The 11,895-nt window shown below is 52.0% G+C and overlaps 1 protein-coding gene across 2 annotated transcripts in view; it reads left to right on the top strand.

The window, feature by feature from the left end:
* Positions 1 to 7,422, top strand: part of LOC116948447 (cysteine-rich motor neuron 1 protein-like) — a 42,298-nt gene extending 34,876 nt beyond the window's left edge. For both annotated transcript variants that reach the window (XM_032965129.2, XM_032965128.2), the window contains 4 exons: positions 549 to 740; positions 1,101 to 1,217; positions 2,047 to 2,243; positions 3,198 to 7,422. In XM_032965129.2, coding sequence (XP_032821020.2) covers positions 549 to 740; positions 1,101 to 1,217; positions 2,047 to 2,243; positions 3,198 to 3,377 — 686 coding nt within the window. In that variant the 3' untranslated portion in view covers positions 3,378 to 7,422. The remainder of the gene's footprint in view (positions 1 to 548; positions 741 to 1,100; positions 1,218 to 2,046; positions 2,244 to 3,197) is intronic.
* The last annotated feature ends 4,473 nt before the right edge of the window (positions 7,423 to 11,895 follow it).

The following is an 11,895-nucleotide window of genomic DNA, read 5'->3' on the forward strand; positions in this document are numbered from 1 at the left end:
CCACCCACCATCACCCTCATGCACCACCCTCCACCCACCAGCACCCTACACCCACCACCCTCCACCCAACACCACCATCCACGCACCACCCTCCACCCACCACCTTCCACCCACCACCACCCTCCACCCACCACCCTCCACCCACCACCCTCCACCCACCAACACCCTCCACCCACCCCAAACATCTCAAATGCAATACGATTGGGAAATGAAGGCAAAGGCGCAGCGCTGTAATTGCTCGCTCATGCTACCCGTGGCAGAAGGGCCTCCACGAGAGACTTTTTGGTCTACCCTTCCACAGATGTCTTGGGAGAGGTGGGAGTACCCACACTTGACCTCACCATACGCGACCTGCCCCGATAGACTAACTGCGGTGTACTTCTCCGTGCCGCCGGGGTGGGTAGCGGCTTGGTCGGATTTAAGAAACTTGCGCCGTTGTTTCGACCGCCGCGCCCGGGGAGTTGCAATGGAACCACCGGCCTCTGGGTCGCAAGTCCAGCGCCGCCGCTCACCGTCCCGCGACGGCGCGTGTCCTCTCGCCGTTGCAGAAGTGATCGTGCCGCTCAAGGTTTGCTACTACGGGGACCAGATCTACGGGGAGGGCGAGCGCTGGAGCCCCGACCAGTGCACGCACTGCCACTGTCGCAACGGCGAGGCCGTGTGCATCGTTGAGGACTGCCTGCGGCCCTCCTGCAGCCGCCCCGTCCGCCTTGACGGATCCTGCTGCCTCGCGTGCCCAGGTATGCTGCGTCGGTGTGGTGGTGGTGGTGGTGGTGGCGGGGTTGGTGGCGGTAGTGTTGGTGGCGATGGCAATAATGTCAGTGGTGGCAGGAGTTCCGGTAGTTGTGGTGGTGACGAAAGTGGTGGCGATAGCTGTGGTGGAGGTGGTGGCCGTAGTGGTGGTGGTGGCGGTAGTGTCACGAATGCGCAGGACATTATTGCAGAAGCTGAGAGTCGAGCTGCCCCGCATCTCTCGTGCTCTTTTGAGTTTTCCCGTTTGTGGGCAGGCGAACGGGGCGATTGTTGACGTACGGCCGCACGCCGCTCGCAGAATGTGTCTCTGAAAAGCTTAATGTGGAGCGCGGGGCGTCTCATTTCAGATGACGAGCTGCCTTCGGAGCCCGCGAGCGTGCCCGCTGAGAGGTCCAACGAAGTCGAGGCCATCACAGAGGACGTTCCCGTCGCTTGCGTCATGGGGCCGCTGTCGGAGGATTCCAGTAAGAGCCCACATCTTGTTTGGTGCAGGACTAATGTTCTTAATTCAAATCGCCTGGAATGAGTTTGATCTGGAAAGTGAGTGTATGGGCGACCACCCTAACAGATGTTGTGGGGCTGTGTGGCTGTGCGGCTGTGATGCTGTGGTACTGTGCGGCTGTGTGGCTGTGAGGCTGTGGGGCTGTGGGGCTGTGTGGCTGTGGGGCTGTGTGGCTGTGGGGCTGTGTGGCTGTGGGGCTGTGGGGCTGTGGTACTGTGTGGCTGTGAGGCTGTGGGGCTGTGTGGCTGTAGTGCTGTGCAGCTGTGATGCTGTGATGCTGTGGTACTGTGTGGCTGTGGGGCTGTGATGCTGTGGTACTGTGTGGCTGTGTGGCTGTGGTACTGTGTGGCTGTGGGGCTGTGGTACTGTGTGGCTGTGGGGCTGTGGTACTGTGTGGCTGTGTGGCTGTGATACTGTGTGGCTGTGGTACTGTGTGGCTGTGTGGCTTTGTGGCTGTGAGCAGCAGAGGGCAGTACAAAAATACACCTTTGCTCCCGTGCCTATGCTCCCCACCTTCATTGAACTCTAAACAGCACTGACCAGCATGGTCAAGTATGGGGTCAGATAACCCCCACAACCCCACATGGTCTTTGGAAGGCCTTCATCCGGCAGGGCTGTTCACGTTCCCAGCCGCGTTCCGTCACCGTGACGACGTGTGCTCGCTAGCGGCGCGCTACTGGTGCAGCTCTGCAGGGGAACTCTTGTTTATTATCGTGTGTCCATGCACGTGTCCCGACGCGTCCCCGACGTGTGCGTCCGTCTGTCTGTTTTACGTGTACACGCCACTCCAGACGAGTTGGGGTGCGAGCGTGCCGTGGACGGGGCAAGCGTAGACCGGCGCGGCGGCGGTGCCGGTGGTGCGGACGTGTGGCCGCTCTGGGTGGTGATCGGCGCGCTGGCGCTGGGTCTGCTGGTCGTGCTCGTGCTGCTCCTGCACTCGCGGCGGCGCCAGTGGATTCCCCTGCAGCTCTACAAGCCGCCCGTCAAGGCACGGCGCCCCTCCACACGCGCGCGGCGCACACGGGACGCGCCTCGCGCCTCGCGCGCGCGCCACGGTGGTCCATGTGACGCGCGCGGCGTCCGATGGTTCCCAAAGTTGTTGGGCCCGCTGCCCTCTCTCCGTCGACCCCGAACAAAATTGGTGGACCGCCGCGCACCAACGGCAATTTCTCGAGTTTGAAGCGACCCCAAATGGCCGCGTCTGCGGCGGGTATCGCGGACCGCTTTCCAGGGCCTTGCGGAGCACCCAGTGGTGTGCGGAGCATTGGCCAGGGGCCGCCAGCGAGCGAGAGACACTCCTCTCGTATGCAGGACGCGCGCGTAGCTCGCGCGATGGCGGTGAGGCCGTGGCACAGCGGCAGCACACCTAGCGGACGTTCACGGCTCGAATTCAGCCATGGTAACACTACGCGCCGTCTGTTTCGCATCGGACGTTAAAGATCCTGTGATGTCACTCGCAAGGGTTGGCCATCATTGCGTGCTCGCGTCGGGGTCCACATGCCCAGAATCGAAATTTACCTGCAAATTACTCAATCGGGATTATACAGGCAGCAGCAATTGTTGCCCCCTACTGGCAAATTAATTCTGCGGGTTACTCTTGCAAATGAGACTCTCTCCTGGTCTCTCGAGTTCTCACTGGGTTAAACAAAATTAACTTGAAACTTGGACTGTTCACATAACACGTGGAAGGAAACACATGCGAAGCGGGTGTTCTCGAATCCATGCTTTCCACCTCCTGTCTCTGAGTCTAATTGCAAGCATGCTTCTCTCCATGCGCACTCATCAGCTTCGATCTATGGGACCTTTTTTGCCGGTACCAACTATAGACACCTATTGTAAGCTTTTGTTCCAATTCCATCTTGATGTCCACGTTTCTGTTTGATATCTCAATTCATATTACAGTATCCCCTTACTCGTTTATCGTCTTTTTCCGTGTCCGCAGACGGTCTACCTGAACAACGACCTGGACAAGAACACGGCCGCCACCGCCACCACAGCGGCAGCGGCAGCAGTGGTAAAGCCGCCGCTGAACAACGCGGCCAAGGTCCAGCGCCTGGCAGAGCCGGACCCTCGCTACAGCGGCTACTACAGCATGATCAGCCCCAGCGGCGCCAGCGTGTGACACAGCCGCGCATCCCGGCGACCCCGCGACCCCACGCACCCCCCCACCGGAGCCACGGACTTCGCCCTCCAGGCCTCCTGCCGGCCGGCGGAGGGTGCCCTGCCGTCTCTTGCTCTTCCCAGTGCTTGACTCTTCTGCAATGTGCACTTTCTGCTGCCCTCGAAGCCCCTCTTCCCCCGATAGCGCTTTGTAGATAATTCTGCAAGGTTCAAACAAAAATAAAAACGATCGACATGGAAACAAAATTATATAACGTTTTTTTTATATATAACGGTCAACCCCGTATGATTTCCTAGAACTGCGTCATCGCAGTCACTCTCGTCCACATTTTCAAGAAGATAAAAAAAAAATATTCTCATCATCGGGAAAATGAATGCCGATTTTGTCAGCCAGCTTGGGCGACCTCAGGCGAGACTGTTGGGACAGCTCATGCCTGTGTTGCTCAGCTGATGGCTGTGTTGTGCGGCTCATGGCTGTGTTGCTCAGCTGATGGCTGTGTTGGACGGCTCATGCCTGTGTTGCTCAGCTGATGGCTGTGTTGGGCAGCTGGAGCGTTGGGACCTTGGGCCGTCGGAGAGTGGGCAGCATGGACGATGGGTGGCGACGTCACAGAGAAGACGGACAAGGAGATCGATTTGTTCGAAATTCGTTACAGCCGTCGAGAAAGCCTTAATAGCACCTTTTTCAATTTAGCTTATAGATTTGTTTTGTCTTGCTTACTCTTCATATTTTATTTTTAAAAAAGCACTATATAGGATGTGATAATGTAAATATCTGACGTTCATAGCAATGTCTTTTTGACTTCGTTTTTTGTTGAGATCAAGCAGAGTTCTCATGATGTCAGTACACGTGGTGTTCTTGGGCGGGCCGTACCAATTCAGAGATCTAATACTATTGCTGCATTGTCGCAAACACGGTGTTGTTTATATCCAAGTTATAATTTTGTTTTTCATGAAAGGTACTTGCACTGCTCGCAGGTTTAATGTTGGGCCATTCCAGAACCCCAAGTGCCGCCCGTAGCTTAGATCTTCTCGTTAACTCAAACGGCGGTCGACTTCCTATAAGTTATTGCCACGTCGCTCGTTAGAACCCATGCTGATGAGTACACAGTGAGGTGAAGCCACAAGTTCGTCAATGTGTAGGCTGACGAGCCTCATCACAGCCTGATGAGGCCAGTCGGAAGAAAATTGACTAACTTTTTAATTTATTATTTTATTTTAAAGTAATGTTTTATTTTATAAATCCAGTTTTTACATTCTGACACATACACACACAGCTTACTCTGTGTTAAAATTGATTAGGCTCTGGTGTCATCAGTCGCAATCAAGTATCACCACTCGACGTACAAGATGCAAAAGGAGATAATGTCAGACGGGGAAAGAAAGAATTGTCATGAATGAATGTATCTGCCTTTCTGAGTTATCTCTCTCCCAAAGTATCCGTTCAGGCATTCCATGTGGCTTGTGCTCTCTGTTTCTGTACAGGTGTATTTTTGTCGGCTCGTGTGTGTCGCGCTGTTTGTTAATGCTTTGGCAATGTTATTTCTATATTTTTAATAACAGAATAATTATAAAGCTAATGTACTAAAGAACTAAACTTTAATGTAATTAAGTATAACTGGAGCTAGTTGCTGACTTATTTAGTTGTTTTTGATCGCTCGGAATACAGATAATGAAAGTGTATTTTGTTTTTATATATATTTTTTATTGGCTGGAACATCTTGCCTTGAATTCCGCAAGGCGATCATGGAGAAACCTTGTTTGGGGCTGAATATGAACGAGACAGAAACGAAGCGATACGCTGGCACTTTTGTTCACGCGTTTCGAGTGGCAGAGCGGCGCGCCACTGCCCGCGGTCCCACCGGCAGAGTGGAGCACAACTGCCCGCGTTCCGGGTGGCAGAGCGGCACGCCACTGCCCGTGTTCCGCGTGGCAGAGCAGTGCGCCACTGCCCGCGTTCCAACTCGACGCAACTCGCGAGGGTGCCCGCCAGGGGAGGCTGTCTCGAGCGTCAGCGTGGACGGATGCTCGCTCTACAAGTTGCTGTTGGGTACCTCAACTCTCTGAATAAGCCCTAATTTATATATTAAACATTAAATCTAAATAGTAATTTATTAATCTCATGGTCGTGGCGATTAGGTTGGAAACAACTGGGAGGTTTCCTCTGGTGTTGCTTGTGTTCAGAATTCCCCAAAGCCGGCATAGCCACAGTCTGCTGCTGCTGTTCCTTGTTACGAACGGTTTCGTTTCAGCCGGAGCTGTCCAGGGCAGAGCTCCAGATAATATTTCAGGCTCCTGGAATTTTTGGGTTCGAGTCCCCCAGAAAGCATTCCATGAGAAATGAAGCCCTGCTTTTGTAGCTACGACTGTCTGCTCAAGTTAGACAACATCAGCCAATGATTTTCTGAGTCTTCAACCAAGCACGGCCAGACCGGAGATCGATTTTTGTGCAGTGGGCCACAGGGATGGGTTATTAACTTAAATAAGAAACAATAATAGTGATGCCCATAGTTTACCCAGGAAGGACTTGCCGAGTCTCAAGGTGCTCTTTCAGGAGGGTCCTTCTACATTGAGATGTTTGGCCATTTCCGTGAATGAGACTTTGGCTTCGTATGGGAGGTAACCAACCGAGCAGAGTCCATTCTGGACATACCAGGAGGTAACGGTGAACACTCGGCACAGATGTATTCAACAATCAACGTCTTCAAGGCAGCGAAGAAAATGAGTTAAAACTTAGAGGGCACGATGCATTTTAAGGATGATGTATCACCGTGTTTCTTTTCTAAGGGAACTGAAACTACAATACTCGCTCAGTTACGTCGGGTGGAATGTTGTCTCTGGGGTTTGTGGTAGCAGGGTCTAAAACATTACAGCTCAATGAACCTTCCATGTCGATTACTCTGGAAGGATGGGCTGTGGGCGTTGTGTAGCAGCGGGCTCCCTGACGGCAGCGAGTCAACATTGGGTCGCGTGTCATTCGCTCCATTCTGTGTGTGTGTGTTTATAAAAAGGGTCCGTGCGGGGGCAGCCGGGTGGGTCAGAGGTTGGAACTCTGAGCTGGCACCGCTGGAGATCCCCAGTCGGAATCTGGGCAGCCGACCTGTGATGGAACCGGCTTCTCGGGTCTCGCGGCGAGTTGATGGCCTCAGCCTGGTCACCAATGACTGCACGAACGAACGATCACATTAACTGGGTTTGCACTGAATTTGGGGAGCAACTGTGGTAGGTTTTGGCAGTGATCCTGTACGCATGGGCCACCTTAATCTGACTGAATTGCAAGTCTGACAATGCGAAACATTGGTTTCACTGACAAACATTGCTGTAGCAGGGCAGGTGGAAAAGTGTTGTCTCCTCCTATGGATAAACAGGGATTTCTGTAGTTATCTGATATCCACTTCCACGGGGGGGGGGGGGGGCGGGGGCATGCTCTATCATGCGGTGTCTCACTGCTCTTCAACAACAGTTGACGGATTCTTGGTCTCATCACCCGATGTCGATAGGGGGCAGTGGAGAGGAAATCGCGTGTGCGTCGGAGGAGGAGTGGGTGGGGGGCAACATGAAGCTATTAAAAATAAATTAAATATCTTGTACAGAGATTTATTGCCATCCTACATTGAAAGCATACCGTTTAAGTCCCGTTTTGAAAAGAAGAAAAAAATCCAATTATATTAAAAAAAAATCCAACGAGGGATGGTGTCAACGATCAAGGCCTGATGTGAGGTCTCCTTTTCGCCGCTTTTGCTCCACGCGATGAGGGGGAGGGAGGCCCCCCCCCCCCCCCACGCCGCTCTGCCACTCCCCTGGGTGTCCGTGCTGGCGCGAGCTGTGGGCCGCCCGCGTGGAGAGCGTGATACTTCGGCGTGGACGCGGGCCGAGAGCGTGTCACTTGCGCGTGACACTTGCGCGTGACACTCGAGCGTGACGACCGCGCGCGACACTTGCGCGCGACGACCGCGCGCTCGGCAGGGGGCCTGTAAAAGCGTCGCTTCTGTAGAGCACTGTAAATTGCTGCGAACAGCACAAATAAAACGAAACGTTAATTTCCACAGGAATCTCCAGTCATTTGTTTTCTGCGACGTCCGACTTCGCTTCCCTTGAAATGTCATTAACATTACAGGAACGTTCACTTGAATACCGTGAAAATTGTTACCATACTCTTGGATGCCATCGCAGTTGTAGTTGAACAATGGGCACGCAATTACCTTTTCCTATCCTGTTTCTGCCGTGTTTATTTGAGTAAAGGAGCAAGTTAGAATCAAGGCCAGCACTGCTAGTTGTGAATGCTAAATACACTTCATCGGCGCAATCTTTCACAATCGCCGTCTCGGGACTGCAAAATGTTCGCCCACGACTGTCAAATCAAACGTTTTCCATTGTCCACAGCAGGCGCGGGCTGGGAGGTAGCCGGGCAAATCGGCACTGTTGAACGTGTGCCCTCCGGGTTTTTTTTGGTTTCTCGCAAAGTTTTCGGCTTGACTCCCACGCGAAGCTGTGGGTGGCAGCGCCTCGCGTGGCCGTGGGTGGAGCGCTTCGTGCGTCTGGATGGGGGCGCCTTGTATTATTTTTAAGAATGTTTCCACTCCGTCGCAGCAATCGGAATGGATCGTTCACACGTGGTGGTGCGCTCTCATCACAGTCCACAATCACACGGTGCTCAATGGAACGTACTTGTGTATCTCGGCACGGTGCCAGTTGTGTACACTTTTGCCACCAAGAACTGCCCATCGGCGGTTTAGCAAATTCGACCGAGTTTAGATATTTTGACGGAGGGTTTTTTTTTGTCCAGCCGATCACATGGCGTGGGAACCCGGCAGAGGATCGTGTGAGGGTGGCGTCTGGGTCAATGACAGTATTACAATGGCAGTTGTGGATAATACTTCATGTTTGGCTATATCCCCAGAAAACGAACTGTTGAAAAAAATGAGATGCAATGTAAAAGAATGGTAGCTTCAGACTAGTGAATAGACATGCATTGGGGTGACAAACGCTTTTATAAAAAAAAAACTGAACACGACCTTCGTAACAATTTGGCCTTTAAAATTTGAAAATATAACGTGACGTTTCAGGAAAATTTGCCATTCTTCATAGCACACACATGACAGAGAACTGTCTGCAGAAGCAGATATTACAAAACCAATGATGTCAATCTGAGCCAATGTGTTCTGCTGAAACCAACAAGCACCCATCCGCTGGACGTGACCATCCATCTCTTCCACGAGTCCTTTTGAACCTTCGCAGACAACGGAAACCAACGTTCTCTCGCTGCCGGGACGTATCTAAAACACTGAGCATGCGCGTCGCTCTTGGCAACGACCGGCAAACAACAACAACAACAACCAAAAACCTCGCAAGGGGGAGAGCGAGCCGAGCAAATGCCACCGCGGCGTGGCCTTCGTGCCGCCGCGGATCTCCGAGTGCGCCCGTGTCGGGCCCGGGTCTTGGTGACGAGTCTGCGCCTGGAACGTCGTGGGAAGACGCTCTCTGTGCCTCTCACCGCGGCGGGATGAAAGGGGCGGCGATTGTTTTCCCTGGTGGCCGCTTTGCGTTTACAGCGCTCCCCCTCTCCATGAGAGCCGCGCCGTTCTGATCTCATCGCGTTTTTTTTTTGCGCTAAAGCCGGGGGGGGGGGGGGGGCAAGGCGTTTCGGTAATGTGGAGCAGACGCTTGTAGGAGACTAGAGAGAAGTTCGCACGTAAACGCCGTCCCTTGAAGAATGCAATTTAGCCAAGTGAATTCCTGTGAGATGGGGAATTTAAATATCGCCTCGGTAAACACACATTAGGTAAGACTTACCAACCCTGCTAGGCTTACCAGCCCTGCCACGTTAGCACAATAAACGAACAGACAATATGCCCCCTTCACATATCCGTCTCTGCACATACAAAAATAAAAGTATTTATTTCACAACGGCCTTTAGGAGATCACAAATTCAGCAGCGTTCATTCAAGACGAGAAAAACTCCAGATCGGTTTGGCCACGCATTAAAATACAGAATATATTTGAAATCTGTAAAATATGAAAGAGACGGGAAAAGCCATTTATAACAGAAACATAGTGCATGCAGCAACACCATAACTTTCAAACAAGACAAAATGTGTTTCAAAAAGCACACAGCCATCGTAGTGCCTTCTTGCCCTGGTGAACATCTGAAGCGTTTCAGATGTTCACCAGGACACTCGTGAAGCCGTCCACTGGCTCACTCGCCAACCTCGACCTGCACATAAGCGGCGCTGAATCATAGTAGCGATGTCTCCAACTGGCCTTTGCTTAATTATTCATTTACTCCTCTGTCTCTTTGTGTAATTGTCAGCACGCACATCTTCACGTTTCTTGGCACATGTTTATACTTTTGTTTCAATTTCGTTACCTGTCTCCATGTATTTGATCCACGCCATTACAGTTCATATGCAATGATTGAAATGCGGTATTCTCCTTGAGCCACATTGGTTTACTTGATCAAGTTCATTGGCAAATCCAGTTTTTTTCATACCTAAGTAGCATCTGCCTTCATAAAGAAGAGCTCTGTGGAAACCGGATGAGGACTCCCTACATTGGCACCCTTACATTAGGCCACTATTCTCACCAATCGATGCCTCTCAAATGCTTAAACACAAGAAAGAAAAAAGGTGGTTGGGTGGCTAAGAGGTCAGAGCGCTGATCGGGCACTGCTGAGGTCCTGGGGTTCAAATCCAGTGTCGTCTCAGTCCGGTCACGGATTACTTGCTGAAATCGAACACCACATTACATTTGAGTTGATATTACTCTCTTATGGCAGAGTGGGTGGGAAAGTGATGCCCCCTTACTGAGTGTATCACGTCACTTAAAGGGATCTTAGAAGTAGCTCCGTTATATCCGCTTGGATCATTCTCCAACACGAAGGGTTGCCCTGCTCTGCGAGAGACCGGTATGAACACTTCTTACCGTGACATGCCCGTAATCACCTCCGCGAGGACGGTTGGGTACGTACGGTGCGAAAGAAGTTCAACATGCATGCAATCAAGGTTCAATTCCGGAGCTACAGGAATACGAGCACTTAGTCTCCGTTGGACCGCAAATCACCTGCCGCTCGTACCCATCAGCCTCACCCGAGGTCTAAAGGGACCGCGCGTAAACCCTGCAAACGACGCGTGTGTTTCGGCAGAGTGGGGCGACTCTGCTGTGTGTTTGCCGTGTGTTCGGGCGGCTGACTGCCTAATGGCACGCACACGGCCACTAACAAGGAGCAGCTGTGCGCATTCCTGAGTCCAAAATAGCCGCTTTGAGGAGCGGGGATGGGCGAGCTCACTGGAGGTGTCCCGGCGAGACGCGCGCACGAAGTTTTTTGTGATCCGCCAAACCGATCTCTCGCTCATTTCGGGACTCCTTTGGCGTTTCGATTGTTCTTCGTCCCACGTGCGTTCTAAATTAGCATAGACAACAACAAATCCCCCACAATAACAACGCGCACTTGTAAAGCCCCCCCCCCCAACCTTTGTCAATCCACTGCCGGAATGCGAGTGTCCCCGGGCAGGTGCTGCGAGTCGTGGCGATCGTTTCGGAGTTGTTCACCATGTGGCTTGACCACGCTCGACAGTTACGGGTTGGCGAAGGCGGCAGCGGAGAAGCACAGCAGCACAGTAATTGACTCTGTTGCAGCGCCCTCTGCTGACATCGTAGCCTCACAGTAGCCTGACGATGTCTGTGTTATTCGCGGCGGTCGCCCACCGTAAGTACTATCCAGGCTCAATCTCACTTACAATCCAAGATTTGGGCATATTCCGGTTGATTTGGTCAGATGTAGGACGAGGGTTTTTTTAGTATTCCAGATTGCAACTGTGTACGGTTTTCTCTCTTTTTGGAAGCTCTGCAGAGTTGGCTTTTACTTTACCGGATTGGAGTTGGAATGGGTCCTCAGCCAGACATTCCAGCTCAGACATTTCACTTCTAGGAATATCCTACGGGGCCTCAGTTAGGCCCCACTAACCAAAACATCCCGGCTTCCAGAGCCATCTCACGTGGTTTCACACCGTGTCAACTCATACGGTCTGCCCGTATTTTTGAATAGAGAAATTTAGTTTTCAGGTCCACGCGACATACAGCCGTTTCAATCCGGACAATAAAATGTCTATTTGTTTGTGTTCTCTCTTGTCATGAGACTTTGTAGGATGAACGTTGGATATTTTAAGGGCACGGGGTGACCAATAAGACCTGAATTGGTATGTATTCAGGTAGGCACCAAGGGTTTGACAGGTATACAGTCTCAACCAGGCTCTCGAGCCTGGAGGAATTGTCTTCACGGCTGGGAAATGTGGCGCTGACTCCTGGGCTGTTCAGTGGTGAAGCGAGGTGCAGGTTTTATTTTATATCCAGGCATTTACTTTGACACATGCCTCTTCCACGAGCCCAAATACTAATACACATCTCCAGATGTACTTGTACCACGTTGTTTGAAGGGTGGTCACCATTTACGGTGCAGGTCTCCTGTTTAAAAAAATAGTATCACAAGGGACTGTCACTCGGTTATCAACTTTCAGCACGTG

The sequence above is a fragment of the Petromyzon marinus genome, chromosome 33, assembly GCF_048934315.1.
Source record: "Petromyzon marinus isolate PM22_M1 ecotype Great Lakes invasive population chromosome 33, UKy_Petmar_22M1.pri1.0, whole genome shotgun sequence".
NCBI lineage: Eukaryota > Metazoa > Chordata > Hyperoartia > Petromyzontiformes > Petromyzontidae > Petromyzon > Petromyzon marinus.